Source organism: Neodiprion pinetum, chromosome 3 (genome assembly GCF_021155775.2).
Source record: "Neodiprion pinetum isolate iyNeoPine1 chromosome 3, iyNeoPine1.2, whole genome shotgun sequence".
Taxonomy (NCBI): Eukaryota; Metazoa; Arthropoda; class Insecta; order Hymenoptera; family Diprionidae; genus Neodiprion; species Neodiprion pinetum.
Genome location: NC_060234.1, coordinates 23,753,484 through 23,773,136, shown reverse-complemented (window position 1 = coordinate 23,773,136; position 19,653 = coordinate 23,753,484). Strand labels below are relative to the sequence as shown.

General features: G+C 34.0%; 3 protein-coding genes across 3 annotated transcripts; 1 reads left to right on the top strand and 2 right to left on the bottom strand.

The window, feature by feature from the left end:
• The first annotated feature begins 3,905 nt into the window (after window positions 1–3,905).
• On the top strand, window positions 3,906–6,833 carry LOC124215187 (uncharacterized protein CG1161). Its single transcript, XM_046618258.2, has 5 exons — window positions 3,906–4,040; window positions 4,239–4,360; window positions 4,706–4,820; window positions 4,927–5,067; window positions 6,428–6,833. The coding sequence occupies exons 1-5, from the start codon at window positions 3,981–3,983 to the stop codon at window positions 6,575–6,577; spliced, it is 588 nt and encodes a 195-aa protein (XP_046474214.1). The 5' UTR covers window positions 3,906–3,980; the 3' UTR covers window positions 6,578–6,833.
• On the bottom strand, window positions 3,949–9,530 carry LOC124215186 (ADP,ATP carrier protein-like). Its single transcript, XM_046618257.2, has 4 exons — window positions 8,773–9,530; window positions 8,419–8,677; window positions 7,911–8,142; window positions 3,949–7,830 (listed from the first exon to the last, which is right to left on the bottom strand). Exons 1-4 carry the CDS (start codon window positions 8,924–8,926, stop codon window positions 7,573–7,575), a joined length of 903 nt encoding a protein of 300 aa, XP_046474213.1. The 5' UTR covers window positions 8,927–9,530; the 3' UTR covers window positions 3,949–7,572.
• A 138-nt stretch (window positions 9,531–9,668) lies between these two features.
• On the bottom strand, window positions 9,669–18,892 carry Flo1 (flotillin-1). Its single transcript, XM_046618256.2, has 10 exons — window positions 18,710–18,892; window positions 17,405–17,480; window positions 16,886–16,976; window positions 16,367–16,510; window positions 15,338–15,457; window positions 12,935–13,150; window positions 12,460–12,647; window positions 12,164–12,374; window positions 11,817–11,981; window positions 9,669–11,508 (listed from the first exon to the last, which is right to left on the bottom strand). Exons 1-10 carry the CDS (start codon window positions 18,759–18,761, stop codon window positions 11,491–11,493), a joined length of 1,281 nt encoding a protein of 426 aa, XP_046474212.1. The 5' UTR covers window positions 18,762–18,892; the 3' UTR covers window positions 9,669–11,490.
• Between the last annotated feature and the right edge of the window lie 761 nt (window positions 18,893–19,653).

The window sequence follows — 19,653 nt, the reverse complement described above, 5'->3', positions numbered from 1 at the left end:
CGGACGTGGAGTCTTTTGGGAAAAAATGTCTGTGATCGTTTGACGCTGTGGATTAGAAAAGATAGTAACATCACGGTACATCGCGACCTTCCTACCCTCGCCTGTTTCCCAACGAAGCCACCCAACGGAAAAGGGAGATTCACACACTCATGCATAAACCCCGCGACGGATCCCAAAACGTCCACCTACCTACCCGGTTACCTATATTCGACCTAAACGATTCTCCATTTTTTCCAACACACATCATTCTTCATAATTTGCGCCGTGGTCACTGACTTACATTTTCATTGGTTACCTGTTGGGAGCAAAATGTTTTTGTATCGTAGTCTGCCTACTCAGAATACAGTATCGCGGTTGTATCCCGCCAACCCTAATATTGCATTTGTTATTTTAGTCAATGTTGGCAGACTATCGGTACATTAACCTTTTGTTAAAGTGATTAAAAACATCCTGTATGCCAATTAGCATTTTTCTAAGCGAGCTAAGCCTGCAGTTGATCAATACTTGTTGGATGTTAAAAGATTGAAAATGATATGTAATATAAGATGCAAGTTGATTACGTTACGTTATACCAGACTTTGGAATTTCATAAATTTAACAATAACGTGAATAATTGAATATGTTCAAACCTCAGGTGAACCCACCACTTAAACGGCATCATCGGTAAATTCAAACGTAGATTATTACATCAGTTACGAAACACAATTCCATCTCGCGAGTGCCGAGTAAGCGATGGTTACCTGTCGCGATGCTCATTCCACTTTCAGCAACGTGTAAAACGCCTAACATTAAGTAAGCTACGTTAAATTGCATTGCGAAAAAAAAAATGATTCGAATGAAAGTCAAGCACGTTGCGATCGTGAATGAGCCTATCCATGCAGCTAAGAAATCGAAGATTTGTGTAACAATTGTTACCGCCACGCCACGTGACAGAGGAATCCCAGGGAAATACCCATAACCTAATACATGCAAACTCACCAACGTTGCCGAGAAATGGAGAAGTTACTCGGAAGTCTCTGCTTAAATCTGTGAAAAGCAAAACAAAACACTTGAATTAATTTAGGAAATCGGCTTTTCAGTTTTCAAATCAATTATGACTGTTATCGAGATTCATATTTATACATTGCATATTATGCAAGAACAAAAGTTCGGCTTTAAATGACCACCGTGAATTATCAATCAATAATTAAAGTATTGTTACCTCGACTCTGGGCTGCTCCACACTTTAACACGTAGTAGTTCTTGTAGCATCTCAGGTGCATTGGTGAAGCGACGCACTTTTCACACAATTCAGATCTTCACTAATCTTTTACCCACAAATCCACACCGCAGTAACACTCGATTCTTCACTCACTTTTTGTGCTATAACTGTCTGTTTGAACCGACTGAATAAAATTGCTAACAAAAAATAATAAAATTGACACTTGACGCACAGAAACAAAAATACACATCACTGAAGTCTAAAGTTACACAAAACAATGAAAACTCGGGACACGAAATTCACCTTCAACGTTCGCAGGATGTTTTTGTATCAGTAACTCGGTTTTTCTTCAGGCTACACGCGGCTCCTCGTGTATTATTCACAGACGACTATGATGGAAATGCACTGATCGAACAACGTTACACAACCTGAAGAAAGCGGTCTGAATGTTGAACTGATACTGAGAGCACGTGATTTCGCTCCGATTGTTCGGAATCGACTGGTACCGACCGGCATTCAGAACAAGGTAAAATCAGTTCTCTGAAGTACGGAAGATAATAATCCCCCCTCCCATCCCCCACCCCGCTCCCCACCACCTCTCTGTCGCTCTTCCCATGGAGTGGGGGGGGACAGGCACGCGCCTGTCTAGCTGTTCTTCCCCTCTCGTAGCCTCGTTTGTTGATGAATTTTCATGTAGTGAATGTTCATATCCGAATGAATAAATTCTATCCGTTAAAATATAGTTCACAAATGAACAATTACAGAAATCGATTTCCAGCAAGTACTTTAATTTTATTCAATATCACAATATCACAAATCATTTTTCAACAGATCTTCTTGCCATTTTTAATTTTTTTTTCTCATTCGAAAATTGCCACGTGTACATTTACCGTGGCATCTACAATGCATTGAATATCTGAGAATATTCAATCAACGATATATCGTTCCATATACTACGTAGCAAAAATAAATACCATGTAAGATTTGAAATGTTTGGCGTTCGTAAAACAATCATTCAAGTTTTAATATTTTGTATTAGTGCTATTACAAGTCATCGACTTTTTTGTTTTCCCAAATATATTATTATGTGACTTAATTACACAATAAATAAACTGTTTCTTTCTTTAACTTCACACTGTAATTGCTTTTCTGAAATACCCGAATGAATTTCCAGTTTCACTTACACTTAACTTTACTTTGTTCAACCACTGATATTACAGTACAGTTATAATTTATAAATAATTTATAGATGTATGTAACCTACAGAGGTATATCTAAATACCTGTTCGCAGGACTGGTGATTTACTAAGTGAAAATATGAAAATGTAGTACAAAAAATGTAGAAAAAATGTAGTACATATAACTAGGAACAGCTACAAATTTTATTTACCATATACTATTTGCTTCTATGAGATAATGTTGCCACTTCTAAAACATTAGATATTAGCACTGACCCATTTCTTAATTTCTTTTTTATTGTAGAAAACAATTTAACACTTTTAGCTCATTGGGTAGAGATAATAAGACTAGTCTTGGGACTTAATATTTTCAGCCTTTGAGGAATTACTATGCTCCTATTCCTATGGTAATACTCTTTTACTGCATGTATGAACTTTTTTTTTTTTTTTTATGAGTTTGTAAGAAGGATAAATTATTCTGGTATGACCCATTCCGTGCTATTATTCCTTAATTTATGGTACTTTGTAAAAGAGTATAATAAATCATTCTCACTGTATCAATATTCATTATTTTTGAAAGTTTATGAAAAATGAAAACTAAGTATTTCGTTTTGTTAATAAGATATATAATGTATTCTTTCCATTTCATTCTGTTCATATAATAAATCATTATACCAAAAGGTACTTGCAACTAATTTCTTGAGCATTAATGCGAATGTTTATATCGTAAGGCACACAAGTTGCATAACTGCTAAAAGTGATAAAAACAGTTTTATTCACATGTAGTGAAAATTTATTTATTGCTAAAAAAATGTAAATTTCATCCACATATGCGTTAATTTTTTTCTTTTCTCCCGGCCATGATTTATTAGTCGTGATGACAGCTGCACCGTCCGCAAAAGATAAACTACTTTTTCAGGCATGCTAATCAAAAGGTGGCTTACATATAGTATAAAGAATAAAGGTCCTAATATTGGCCCCTGAGGTATCCCGATTTTTATTTCATAATATTCACTAAAATGGTCATTAATTTTAACTCTTTGATATCTTTAATTGAAACAGTCGACTATGAGTCTGTAAGCAATACTACGTATACCATAATTATGTAGCAAAAAGAGCATCATAGTTGACAGTGTCAAACGCCTTGTATTAAAAAAAAATTTAGTTAACAATTAGTTTGAGTTATGACAGTAGACGGCAGCCTAATTTTAGATCTAGCCCCCGTTTGAAAACCTCTTATTGTTAGATTCAGTACTCACATTTCGAGTTGGATTAGCGGTGAGTGATGTACGAATGGTAATAAAGAATTTACACTGGTAGCACTGGTTGAACCACGTGACAGCCCCGCCAGCCAATCCTGGGACGCGCTTACGGTCTGAAGTAGCGCCAATTCTATTTATTTCCACTTTGACATAAGGTGTTCAACGCGAATAAAAATTCCTACATGTGTATTGCTCTGTGATGTCTGTGATTATGTGGTGAATTTACAACAGTAGTTATTAACTTCAGCATTTCTCCGGCATATCGGGTCTTACAACGTATCTGAAGTGAATTTTTTGCCAATATTGAATAAATTAAACAGTCGAACAATATTTTTTATCATGCGTGAATATATTCTACTTACTTTGAGCATAATTTTTATCAGTCTGTCACAGTGTCAGGTTAGATTTAATCTCTTCTCTCAATCCCAGTTCACAGTATCAGGCAGTGTATTCTTTCACGATTCTTCATACCCACTTGTAAAAACTTGAGAGGCGTCCCAACCTTCAATTTGTCATTCTTAAACTCGAACTGCCTACCGTGATCAATTTACCTGATTGTTATTTGCCTGGACATAAATATTTTATATAACATTTCAGGCACAATCCTACGACGATAAGAGATGTAAATGTATTTGTCCGAGTCTCTCGTCAGTGTTAAACACAAGTCAGTCTTCCCCAGAGAGATTAAACATAATTGCTAGCGTTGCGCCGTCAAAATGGTAAACCTTCTGACTACAACCGCATGTTCCATCTTATTTCAGAAACATTTTACACAAGTTCGAAACCCATTTATTTTTAACCTTATTTCTATTCACAGTATTCAATAACTGTTGTTGCATATCTGTATTCAAATATGTGCATTTATAATTATGTATGGAAGCTAAGGTGATTAAATTGCAGCTTTGCGTATCGTTATTCGTTTTATGCACAGTCTTGAGAGACCCATCATTTGACTGAAGAGCTTGTAACTATGAAACAAACAAGAACGTCATTTAAATATTATAGAATGATGTAGGAGATAGCATAATTGTATTTTTTTATGAACTTGATGCTACTTCCCATAGCAATTGTGATGGCGTAATTCTACCACATCTCGGAAACCAAATAAAAGGAAAAGAGCAAATTTTCTGCCCACGATGTGATTGTAAATATGAAAATAGAAACACCACGATAATAAAGGTATATAAACCTTACTACTCTTTAATATTCTACGCCTTTATTTGGTTCCTTCCTAAAATTATATTAATGTTTGTTTGTAACTTGATCTCACTCAAATTTATTTCAGATTGTTGTAATCATTGTTATTTGGGTCATCTCGCTGCTGGTTATTTACATGCTATTCCTTATATGTTTGGATCCGCTGCTCAATAAGAGAATACACAAAGGTGCAGCTAGTGGCAGCTATCAAGAGCATACAAATGAGGAGGTATATTCATCGACGTATTCTTCCTTACCCTCTTTCAAGAAAGTCAAACGACCAGCTTATACCATTTAATCGTGAACAATAATTTGCTCAAATGAATAATGATGCACAGCATCAAGAAAATTATTTCTGTCATTTTGTCAGTTAATTTTTTTTCAAACTGGTACCAAAAAATTTATGACAATAATCATTCCATGATAGTTGAATTTCGTGTATATGATACAGTTTTAGCCATGAGTGGATAAAGTTTTTTTTTGTAAAATGCCATAGAAAAAAGTTAAATCTTACGAAAGTTATATTAGTTAATCAATGAAAAATATGTATTTTTAAATCTTACAACTTGATTTATTTCAAATTTTATGCTCAATATCTTGGTCCCATTAGAAGTAACAATCATTTATTTTTGGCACATTTTCTCTAAAAAAGTTTCATTTTGTTAAAATATTGTTAACAGATCCTTCTACTGCATGATATAATCATAAATCTTAAACTATGCTTCTTGTACTAATTGTCTGGCTGTGTAAATGATTGTACATACACGTCTACTGTTGGCGTGGAAAGTTTAGACTTATAGCATTGAAGTTCAATATCTCTGTTGACAAAAAAAAGTAGCACAAAATTTGAAAAAAAGTTTCGAAATCTCATAGTCTTTCGTGTTTAACCATACATTGCTCGTTACTGAATAAAAATGGTGACGACACAAGGCTCTCACGTTGCACAGCGAAAATTCGAAAGCATCGAAGGCAATTACTGCTAGTGGAGCAATCCAATCGATTTGATAACAGAATTAAATAGTGTTAATTTTTCTGCGAATTTTGGGCTATTACTGTTTCATCGAGCTTCATCCAGCTTCCTAGATGGTATTTTTTGATTTTTAAAATCCCAGAGGCTACGTTTTGAGAGGCTTTTGAATATTCCAAATCGCATTAGTTTTAGTAATTTTCAGAGCAGTTCTCCGAATTTTTTTTTATTGTAAACAAACTTAACTTATGGCCACAGATTGCGAAAACGATATGTTTTTCAACCTGTGGGTGGTGATAGCTGACGTCGCCATTTCATTCAGTAACAAGCAATAAATCATTGAATGCGAAAGAGTTAACTTTCAAACATCTTGTTTTTCAATTTCATACTACCTTTTTTCCAACACAGATATCGAGCCCCAAAGTCATGTACCTAAACTTTCTGTGCTGATAGTAGATACGATAGCTGATTATTCGATTTTATTTTTGTATTTGATATTTATATTTAAGAATAAATGCAGTACATATGTATACGTTTTCTGAAAGATTAATGATTTCCACGTATTTCTAGTAATTTGTTACTTCTAGAATTAAAATTAACTATTATGTATTGATATCTACAGGATGATAGCACTATCAGCCCTGGCACATCTCATGCCATGGGGGTGAGAGGTAACGTTTTAAATCGCGTTGGTCACCAGCAAGACAAATGGAAACGTCAGGTTCGTGAGCAGCGGCGCAATATATATGATCGTCATACAATGCTGAATTAAATCATGAATCAATTCGTAACCGAATGGTGAAATCTTTGACTTAATTATTACCTGACAAAAGTAAAATAAGTATATTTTTATTATTCTGGATTAATTATATCTTCAGACCTAGAAAATTGATTATGCTGAACTTGAGTAGCCATTATTATTATACAGCAAGATTTATGGTTTGGCTACTCAAATTTGTATTACTTGTATTATAATTTTCCCTCGTACAAAAGTGTTCGTTAAAAATAAAGTAAACAATGTTGATTTATTGTATAGTATTTTCATATGTATACGCGTAATTATTCAGTTTCATCTAACTGGACCATAGATATGTAACTGATTATCCCAAGATTCACGTAGTAAAGGTATATAGCATAGCAAGATACGTAAATAACTTCGAATAAATGCTCGGGAACTTTTTAGCTATTAATATGTACCAAATACACTCATTTTCCAATTTCTAATAGGAAATAAGCATCCAATCATCTATACCAAAAGCATTGGTAACTCTTGTATTTTCAATTTCTACTGTATAGCCAGATTATAAACGCTCTAAATGGTAGCTTGGCAAATAAATTATTAAGCATCTTGAAAAAAAACTTAGTCGTCAATCAACCACTATACTTTTTTCTAATTCTCAATCTACTATTGAAGTTCAAATGAACGTCCAACAAGTTGTTCTTACATTCTGATACTTCATTTTAAAAATGTAATTGACTGTTCACTTAATACAAATGTGATATATTTCCAGTTTCAGTATAAGGTAGGCACTTGAGTGAAATAAAATTATTAATCCTCAAATACAACAGATTGAAATATTTATATTATTTAAGTACTCCAAATATTGACTGCAACAGCCTTCTGTGATTGTAAAACTGTAAATCTTGCACTTAATAACTTTCACATAACTTGCAAAAAAAAAGCACGTCATTTTTATACATACAATATGTGTTGAATTTTTCCTTTTTTATCATGTAAATGTTACAAAATCCTTACTTTATGACTACTCATGATATTGCATTTTCGATACCCTCCTTCACAACATCGTAAAGAGTCAAAACCAGAGCGCCGCCAGTTCCTCTGAGAACGTTGGAGAATGCACCTTTAAAAAATGCTGCAGATCCCTCCTTATGAAATACCTTAGACCAGCAATCTAACGTGTTTTTATACATCACATCTGATTTACTTCGCCCCGACTGCATCATCATTCTTCTACGCACAGTGTCAAAAGGATACGAAACGAGACCGGCTATTGTTGTCACTGTCTGCAATTATTGATATTCCTCTTATTGAACATATTCGTGCAGATTATTATAGTATAATTATCGCCAATGTCTGAACTCACTTCCGCTATGCAGAAGTTGATATAAATTGGGGTGTTCTTTGGATCAGGTAGCATTGACCGAGCACTATCGTAAAATCCAAAATAGGAGGCGCGATACATTATAATCCCTTGAACACTGACATTGAACCCTCGATACAAACCAACTGGGCCATCGCTTTTAAAAATTTTTATCATGCAATCCATCATTCCATTGAATTGTCTTTCTGATCCTTTGCCAACATCAGCTGCTAGTCTGAAAAACTCGTTAGATTACTTTCGCTAATCGTAATGACAGGTGGATTCTCAAGATTATAGAATCTGCCGATACTCTTCCATAAATTACAATTATTCGAAAGGTGTGTAAATAATTTACCCTGGTAAACTGGAGAATACCGATTTAGAATTTTCATTAAAATAGATGAGAAGTGTACTCTGATATTTACTATTTACTATTTTCAATTTATTTATTATCAAGTAGCATATTTTTTTTTAACGTCATTGTCAGAACAGGATAAAAATTTGCGACAACCTTGTCCTTGCAAAGTCAAGAGGATAGACGAACAGCAGAGAAGTTGCCCCAGCAGCGCCGCCACATGCCAAATTTCCGGCAAACTGTCGCCAAAATGCATCTTTTGGAATGCCATCAAGAAACAGTGCTTTGTATTTATCCTTGAAAGCAAAATTTAAGGCTTGTGTTGGAAAGTATCGTATAACATTAGCTAGATTGCCCCTCCAAAAGCTGAGAAATCCAGTTTCCTTTGGTATTCGTACAAAGGTATCGATCATACCTGTGAACAATCAGTGCCCATAAATTTTGTTAGTAACCGAGGGTAATGTGCGTTCCTCATTTGCGAGGTAAAAAATACGGTCTATGTATCTGTACCTTTGTATCGTTTGTCTTCAGGAATCTGTGTCGAAGTGTGTTGCACTTGAAGTAATAATTTAACCCGTTCTATAGGTGCAACAACAGTCTTGGAAATAGCTGCTGATATACCGCCAGCCAAGAAGTCAACTAAGAATGCTTTATACTCAACCATCCCAAACAACTAAACGTCAAATGATTGTGATTCTTAGATTAGACTTTGATATCATGATTAAAACAATTCATGTCATAAATTATTTGACGGTTTGTACTTGAATACTAGGAGGCAAGTTATATTGCTTGAACACTTTAATTACAATACAATATGTTATTCAAGTCGACTGTGAATTTAGGGTAAATAGTCGTCACAGAATTACGAAAGAACTGATCATGCATTCTAATCACGTCAGATTCTTTCGCATTTAGGTTTGATTCTGTCACATATTTTGAAAATATAAACTGGATGGAAGTTTAGGTATCATTTAAGATATGGATTCTTAATTGTGCATTTAAGTTTGATCCATTATTGGTATTGATTACCTGATTATAATACTTCCTAAACTCGGGTTTCAGTAATTATTGAATAAAGCTTGATTTCAAACAAATTGAACCCCTCTCGACACGAACTTGCTTCTGAACGGGACCATTTTATATGAATGTATATTTTTCGTCACCATTGATCTGTATTTAAGTTTTTACAAATTATAAAAGTAATTGCCAAATGTCAAGCGGAAAGTTCTTTAAACAATCGAAGACTCGTGTGTCAGAGATTGTTTTGTTATTACCGCATGGTTATATTAGACAGTGATCTGGAACTAATCCATTTATCCTGGGCATAGGATAACGTGCTAACGCAATTGTTATGCGTTGACGGCAATGTCGAATGTAAGACGAGAGAAATAACAACGCACTCCGAGTCAAAGGTAAAATACATAGATCTTTTTTATTTGATAAAATGCCAACTATATGGAAAAGTAAATAGGTAATCGTGTAAGTAAATATAGATCTTGACGCACTGTAGACTAGACGCACGAATATAGTTTTTGACCAAATTGCACCAGTGAACACTTAATTTGAAATGTTACTAATTGTAAAAATGGGTAAAATCTATAAATACGAACGTTTCTGCATTAAAAATGTCGAAGGTGGAGCCTCCACCTTATGGTGAAGAAGAATTAATTAAAAATAAAATACCTGGGGCAACTAGGTATGAGATTCTCCTTTGGGGTGATGAATAATAGTGAAAAATCACACTTGCATAAGATGATATTGTATAACCATTATTAGCTTCTACCACAATAAAAGTTGATTCTGAAAGCAATGAGTACAATCAATCTTTGAAATATCATGTCAGGAGTTGGCATCGTAGTAACCATGGTCTGTTGATAATATCACACCAACTTACCAAATATATGCAAGATTAACAACATTCGGAACGTCAAAGTTATGAATATATTTTATCTTTACTGAAACGCGCGTAATTTCTATATTTTTACTATATAGAGATGTGTGTGTAAAAATTGTTGTAAGTTATACACATTTCGTCATTGACTGCGACAAAATTTGTGCATCATGCATTGGTATAAATTCATTAACACAATTATCTATACATAATTAATAACAGAAGGTAAAATGGTTCATCATTATTGGTACAAATATTTCGTTTTAACTTCAGGTAGTAAACGCGTTCTTTCAAATCAATTACGGAAGTTGATGCATGTTTCAATCACGAATAAGTAATCAACTTTCAAGATACCGTTTTGGGTCAGAAAACAATAAGGAAAAAAACGGAAAATTTAGACCAAACTTAAGCCTTTCTACCAAGCTGATGTAAAAAACATAACAAAAACTGAATCTAGTTTAATTATTTAATGGCAATGTCGATCTATTATTATATAAATTAATTTGTCTTATATTAGTGACTACTGCAATAATACAGCAGGTTTTTTGTAATATTTGTACCATACGAACAAACGGTAACAAGGGTTACTATGTGCATAAAAATTTGAAATATATGAACATGTACGTACGTGGCGGGTAAAATAACGTGCAAGTTTCAAGTCTCTTGTTACTACGGACTCGGTCAAATATTGTAAATGCAGTTTACACTTCGTTTTTATCGAAAAAACATTTAAAAAATCCTGTAATTTGAATGTTTTCTTTGTAATTCAATGTACTTAATATAACATATAAGCAGATCCATCCGATGCGTTACTTGCTATAAACTTTCTTCTTTTTTTACCCACTCTAGGTAGGTGTATCGATTATTTGTATAAGTTTTATATAAGAGTATATATCTTTTTATGTATGTATGTTACAATAATGTAAATAATATACCTATGTGTAGTGTATATAAGCGCTGAATGTACGTAAGTTTCAGACCAAACAATAATAAACTTCATCAACCTGTGCAATCAAACAAATTTGCCAACTAGGTCGAATACTCCTTCGAATTTTGTTCCTAGGGAATTCAATGAGTTTTATTCAAAAAGTTGATAAAATTCGATTGAATCAACTCAAGCATGCCCGCATTTTTTTGGTCTAGATCTCACAGTATATTCTCGAGTAAATTTTGGTAAGCTTGACCCTTCACTTGTCACTAAATATTTTCTACCGTTATGGTGAAATATAATTCGTCTGCGATTTACTCCAGTGCCCAAACATGTTATCGGGTTGAGCTGAAGTGTTTTGGGTATTATAAGAAGTAAAGGATTCATATCTAAAGGATTCTTCTCTTGTTCATGCGGCGTGTACGGACTGAAACGCGAAAATACATGATTTATTATTCATGTACGTTCAGTCAAGAGATTTTGATTACGTACATATAGTGTAGTTTCGAATACAAGTAGAGGTTTTTGGTCCCTAATCTCACTGAAACAATTCACACTTGACTGCGTACTTAAATGCCAGATTGGCTTTAGTTATATTTATAGAATGATTACGGGAATAACGTCTCAGAAGGTCAAAAATCGATTTACATCAAGGATCGACGTATATTCGGAACTTACATTCGGTAACTGGAATCTTAAGTTATATCAAAAACCAATCATAACTGGAGCTATTACCTTGGCTATGTCCACTCCGGTCATTGATTTGACAAGTTCGGGTACCCTGGCAACAATGTTTAGTACTTCTGAAGTTAATTTTTCTGCTCCCACAGTACCGTTTCCGCTGGAAACCATGGTTATCTTCTTTGCCTGAGATAAGGGTGCGGCTACTTCAGCTGCAACCTACAATGGAACAATTTTCGTATTACTTCCGCAGTATCTTACACGTACTTAACGTTTTTTAGACTATCAACTAGATTGAAAAATTATCATTCCTTCTTTCGAATAGTAGTGACTTTTTAAAAACAAAATTAAAATTAAGCAGAGTGAAGTTTGAATCCTGATAGCAATAGCGTCAGAAGTACCTTTGGTAAAGTGTCCAACATCATGTCTATCATTGCTGCATTCTTGTATTCGTTCCACGCTTCTGCTTTTTTGGCCATTTGTTCAGCCTCAGCTTTAGCCTTAGCTTCAATAGCAAAAGCTTCAGCTTCTCCCCTAATTCTTATAGCTTCAGCTTCAGCCTCAGCTTCCATTACTTGTCGCAGGCGATTTGCTTCAGCCATTTTTTCCAATCTGATACACGAGCATTGACGGGTACAATAATATTTGATTCAATTTTGAATTAAAGGTTGTTGCGAAAAATTCTTTATATATTTACCTGTATTTTTCGGCATCAGCTGGACGACGGACTGTGGCATCCAATTCTCGTTCACGACGAGTCATTTCTTGCTCTTGAACAGATATTTCTTGAGTTCGTTCAACCACCTTTACTTGCATTTGTTCCTCCATGATCCTTTGCTTTGTTTTAGCTGCTTGCAGTTCGTAAGCCATTTCTGCTTCAGCTTTCTATAATTTTTGATCCAGGATTTAACAAACAGAATTGGATAAACGAATACAGTAATTTTACAATATGGGATATGTAAAAATGGTCTCAAATCATTTGACGATTTCGGAAATCTCAGTTTTCAAGTCGTGTCTATAATGTCTTAAATATAATTCCTTCCATTTCAGTCATGTTATTAACTGAGATATTAGAAGGAAAAATCAGAATTAAAAACACAAAAGATTTCTAGATCAAATTACATTGCCATGCAAATCATACCTAAAATAAACAGCAATTGTTTTCAATCTACCTTGGTTTGTACTTCGGCATCGTAAGCAGCTTTCTTGAGTTCAAAGTCACGTTGAGCTTTCGCAATTTCTGTATCGTTCAAGAACCTAGATGCCATACGCTGTTCTTCTGCAATAGCTTCTCGTATCTGTGAATCTTTGCGAGCCTCGGCTTCGCCGATTCTAGCATCCCTCTTGACTTCTGCTGTACGTGCCATACCAAGGGCTTTCAGGTAGCCCTATAAATAGATGCGTAATATTTAGGTGAGAGAAAGTTTCGATGTGCAGTGGACAAAACAACAATGTACCTTTTGGAAAAGCGTTAACTTATTAAAAAGCCAATTCAAATGAAAAAATTCCAGCACTCATACATGTTTTCGTGCAATGTTCACCAGCTAACATAGGAAATAGCCAATGTTATCTCATAAATACACCCAAAATTTCAACAATAGGAAGGAACAGTAACTGCGATAAAATTATAGACATTAGATTTTCGCTACATAGCATTTGAAAACATACGATTTACGTAAGTGCTTATCCAATAAATGACTGAAGAAGATATCATTAAGAAAAATAAGAGAAAATAATTGACTGGTGCATAGCAACCGAAATTTTTACCTAAGGTCAAAAAAAAAAAAAAATTCGAACATACCTTTGCCCCCTGTAAGTAGCAGAACAAAAATCGAATAAATATTCATAGGGATTGAAGTTTTGAGTTTCGATGCTATATGCCTATATATACTGAATACATCGATAGTTGTCATTCAAGCGTCAGATCGAATTCTCAAAGTGCATATAATATATTAATAATTAGTAAACATTGAATTCTATCGAATAATATTTGAGTACACAAAAATTACATGGCGCATATGCATTATTATACGTTTGCAAGACTGTCGAGATCAAAGAGCTACGTTTTTTTCAAGCACAAGTATCAAATAACCTCATAAAGTTAGAGATATTAACAATGGCTGTATCCTAAAAGTCACGGCTGATTGGCTCATATGCAACTGGACTTTTAATTAATCAAGTTTTATTGAAGAGTTCCAATAAGGTATGAATAAGATAGCATGAATTTACTTTCTCGTATAACTTATGAAGTTTCATTATCATAACTCATTATTAGTATCAGTTGCAAGTTGAATTTTCAATGGAGTTTAATCAGTCGAATCATCCATGGTCGAAAGTTGGTTGATACTAACAAGGTAACATCATCAATTATAAATGCAAAGATTTTTATGACTGTATTCTGGCATTTGTGTAAGTGCTGAATAGCTATGTAAGATACTTTTTTACCCTGATTTGAAAATACGCTTATGAATATGAGTATTTTATGATCCATCACAATGAAAATTATATAGAAATGTATAGAAATTGCCTAAAAAATCTAGGATTATCCTAACATATTGAGAGGAGAAAAGTAAAATGTTTATTGGGTTTAAAGCTATTATCCGCTTTCCGATAACTCAGACCTTTATCAAATTAAACAAATATCAATGGAATTAGAATCTATGGGTCGAAGGTGTTCCTCTGTAAGTAGACATTTTTTGTTCGGTAATATAATAATTTGATTTGCTAAAGTGGATTTTGCGTTGTATAACGACTTGTTAAAGAGTTACTTCCATAAAATTTTGGACAATATAGATTTTTAATTCTTACAAGCTTAAAAAAAAAGTCATATAAGAAATCATTGAAAACAAAGTTTTAACTTCCTGCAATGAAAATTTATGCGCAAGGAAACTTTTAGAGAAGATTCTGCCATCTTATCGCAAGAGGTTGAAACTTCGTTTCAAGGCCTGTACTACCATAATCTAAAAATTGGCGAAAGGATTTTTTTATACGACTTCCAATAACGATTTTTAAAATTTCACCGAAGTCTTCCCTCAATTTATTATGGAATAATTACTGATCCTGATGCTCAGAAATTTTAAACAGCTCTGCTCCAAACGATCAGTTGAAGTTAAATTACTTTGTCATTACATTAGTTTATGGTGAATTTCAAGATGTATCAAAGCTATGCATTAAGAATATACTGTATACACATAGTTGTTTTGTGATAAAATTACAGACAACTTTTCTGGGCCAGAAGTAGTTTTCTGCTATAGATTCGAAGGAAATGATTGTTCCCAGGCTTCAAGTGAATTCAGGTTAGTATAGTTGGTAGTATAGTAGTAGCAATTTCACTGTAATTACTGGAGTAGCATATCAAATGGGAACATAATAAATAAATTATGTAATCAGTAATGCTAGAAAATGTGATAAAGCAAATACAAAATTAGATACCAGTGATCAGTAGATCTATAGTACATGTATATAAGAGTTGTATGCAGTTCACACATTGATTAATTACATGACTACATGAATTAACTATCCATATCAATAAGTAAACAGACTATAATAACCAAGTGATATTTCAAATGATATACCTCTTCATCACGAATATCTTTTAGGGTGTAAGACACGACAGTAATACCCATGTTCACAAGATCACTGCTCGCAACTTCAAAGACTGCTTTGCTGAACTTCTTGCGATCTTTGTAAATTTCCTTGAAGTAAAGATTGGTTACTGTTATTTATGGATCCGTAAATATTGGCGATAATGATAGATTAATAGTAAGGCTAGAGGTTTTTTTGTAAAACATTTTCAAAAGTTATTAGATCTGAAAAACGCCAATTCCTGCTAAAGACTTCCGGATTGTTAGTAGCAAAATAAATTTTACAAAAAACACTGCAATTTAGGAGAGTTGACAACTGAAAAAATGGGTAAATTTTTGGAACTTATATCTCAACAACTAATTCTTAAATTGGATTAGGGTTTTGTTTAATCGAAAGTATGTAGATCGAACTTCAACCAGAATTTTTTTTTAATTAGAATTAATTCATAGGAAGTATTGTTATTGATAATAATGTCAACCATTTCGCTAGGTAACATTTTTTTTATGGTAGCTACAGTCTCTCATTAAATTTTGCGGGAGAATCAAAATTCAATTGCAAATGGCAGTCATTTCATTATAAAAAAAAAATTTGTTCACAGTAAAGAGGATGAACTACCCATAACAGTCTCAAAGATTGAACTAATTGAGATATCGTCGTCACTGAAAAACATATCACCAAGCAAAATGGTTGACATTAGTATTAATAACAATGCTTTCTATCAACTGACACTAACAAATAAAATATATAAGTAAAGCTTAATCTACATATTTATGAATGAAACAAACCCCAATTGAATAATTAGTTATGAAGGTATAAATGGTTGAAATTCACACATGTTTTCAGCCATCTACTCATATACATATCTCTTAATTGAACAACATGAAGAACTGATAGTGACAATAGTGTAATGAACTAAATTTGACAAATCCAGCTGAGTAAGATCAAATAGAAAATTTTTCATAGATACCCAAATATCGATATGATACAATAGTATTCGGAACGAATGATGTAAAGTGTACCTCAACTGTCATGCTGCCCATAATTGCTCGCTGGTGACCTTCCAGCGTGACTAAAGCTATATTGTGAATTTCATGTTCACTTTTCCCAAGGAATTGTTCACAAGCTGTTGATAGCATCTCTTCATTTTGACCCTGAATCTTGACCTATGGTGAAATATCAAAGGTCATCCAGTGAAGGAATCTCTGACTCATCCAGTGATAATGAATCGTGTAGTATTTGGTACAATTACGTTATTAATTTCAAACTGAATGGACAACTGTCTGAGAGTTTCGAAATATTATTCTTCAGAGGAAATTTACAGATTATTTATTTTAATTGTAGGGTCATTTGTTGATTAACTTGAGGCTGGAATATTCTGTCTCTCTTTAAAAATATGACAAAAGAACTTGTAATGTTCCCCTAGAACTTTCCAACTGGCCCTAATTTGATTCCTTTAATATGCCTCTTGTACAAGAATTCATGAAATCGTACCTTCCTTTTGACAACTTTATTACTTTAGCAAAAAAAATAATGAGTACCTGAGCAATTCCTGTTACAGATATTGGTACTCCCTGACATGTATAAACAGTAGGACTCTCAACCTGAAGAGTCATCGTATTCAAAGATATCCTGTGGAAAAAATATTTTTCATAAGACTAGTACATAAGAGCAACTTGAGAGATATTCTTTTTGCAACAGAGTATCCACCATTCCAACTTTTCCCGTGAACAAATTCCTCTTCTCCGGAACACAAAGTTAAGTGATGTAAAAATTAAAATATTAGCTCATTTGCTACATTCACAATGAATTCATAGGTCATCATTTTAAACGTTATATTTAAGTACATCGAAAATTTATTTCATATTAGTTTAGCACTTCAAAATACTTAGGAAAATTCTTGCATATGTATTAGTTTTTTCAAAGTTTCGATATCTGATTCATGTCAATTTTGTATACCATGCTTCATTTAAATACAGCAAAACTGCCTAAGACTCAGAATTCAAAACATATAAGCATTAAAGCATAAGAACTGTATTTCCACAAAAAAAAGTACTTACTTCTGAACTTGCTGTACAACAGGCCAAACAAACACCCTTCCACCAGGTACTAACAGCGGTTTGCCATAGCAGCATCCTTAAAATTAAACAATCCAGAAACAATGTAAAACAAGTACAGCTGTAAATGTTACCAAACGAATTATTTTGATATTTTGGTATCATTTGGTGTTAAATTTGATTCTATAATTTTCACTATCGGTCACAATAATTAATTGTTGTGGTATTAATATTGACAACTAATGAGAACACAAATTGCAACTAAAAAGAAATCCAAACAAATGTTTGTCAGTCTTGCATCTCTTACATTATTGTGTAACATCTCCGACAAGTTACAGTGAAGATAATGGTTGTGCATACTTGATTTACTCTGATTTGGCTGCTAAGGTACAGTGAACAATAGTGAAAAAGAGTACAAAAGATAACTGAATGAGGTGATTTTCCATATAGCTTCAACGCCGCAATATTCAATGAATAACAATGCTTAAACATGATGTTGAAGTTACCAGGCACTATCGACATACACAGAAGACATGTGTCAAATTAAAGTGTACGAAATGACAAGTTTTTACCATCTATTGCTCCTACTTGGTAACTCGCCCACATTTCTTGCATTAACGCTATAGTCTCTATTTTGTCCTCTACTCTAGATTATTACACCTCTCGTGCACACATATGCTTTGTCTCTAACTTCACTCAGATTCCTACTTTCGTCAACTACGCCTCTGACTTCTTAACAAAACGTCTCTCAAGACACACTCCTGATATTTTATTAATTTTCAATTACAAACAATAAACTATTCAATATTCTTAAACGAACTACATGCGTCAAACGTTATCATTCAATCAATACCCTGCTAACGTTCTCATCGAACTCCAGACCATATCAAATTATAACCACCCTTCAGGTGTATCCATACTTTAAGCAGAAAAAAACCCAAGCAAATTATATCAACTATCCACACGGACGTAATATCGGTGTTTCGATATTAGTCTGCTAATTTAGGCATTATCATGGTACAGAATGGACTATGGATATGAAAAATTAAAACAACTCTGACTTTGAATGAATTAATTGGGTTTTAGACGTTAGATGAATACTCATAGGTATGTATAGTATCTATATCTCCAATGTCCATTGAGTTAAGTGGTATGACATGTGCATATATAGATATACAAAGCTGGGCTAATTTCGCTCGTCCCTCCAGCATAACAAGTGTTACATAATTATGTCACCGGAATGCCAAAGCAATTATTGAAGACGCGTAAATAGGTTTTCGGCGAACGTTTCGTATCGTTTATATTTACCTGAAACAACAAGAGCTTCGTTCGGGCCACAGGTAACAAATCCACAACTCATGTTCGGCCGGATCACGGAATTAAAGCGAAATGGTTTGGACAATTGACGGTTCGGACCGTTCGGACTTCGATACGGAACGCAGTAAATCGACGAGGAATGGGAAACACAAACGTCGAAAGCTCTGTATCATAGACCATAGACGTATAGAGATAGACTGCGCAGTCTGTGGACCGAGTTGAAGCCGTAATAAGAGAGAGAGCAACAGGGCCGGTCTCTTAACTTCAATCGGTGACTCAGCGGCGGTGTGACGTTAACGGCCACATGGTATTATTACCGTTAGAAATACGTTAGACAGTAGAATCGATCACGCAAGCACAGATAGACTCACAATGAGTAGTTCTGTAGTATAGGTATAATTTTCGTCGTCAGATCCATGATCAGCGATTTCGAAAACAGCTTCCACTTATTTTTAGTGAAAATCGATCAATTTTTCGTTATCGACGTCGGCCATGTTGGATCCGCTATCTTGAATTTTGAATTTCGACTTCAGACTTGAAAAGAAAGAGCTATGTCAGAAACCCCTAGAAATTCAGTTTCACTGCAATCTGTACCTTAGGCCCTATTATGCATGGGGATTGTCAAAAATAGCATTTCAGCGGGGTAGTTCACCCCTTAAAATTCATTTCAGCAAGCACGATAAGCTGCCCATTCCAACTGTTATTTCCAATCGAGTTCTTTCTTCTATTTACCTCATGTAACATTTAAACTATATTTTTATTACGGTTCTTTGTCCGTATTTTTTTCACACTTTAATCTTTGATCGATATTGGCAAACCAAAACCACTGATTGTATCTATGTTCAATTATATTAATTTATTAGCTTTTATCCCAGGTAAATCGGACCCCACAATTGTATGTATATATGTATAATATGTACAGTAATATGCCCCAG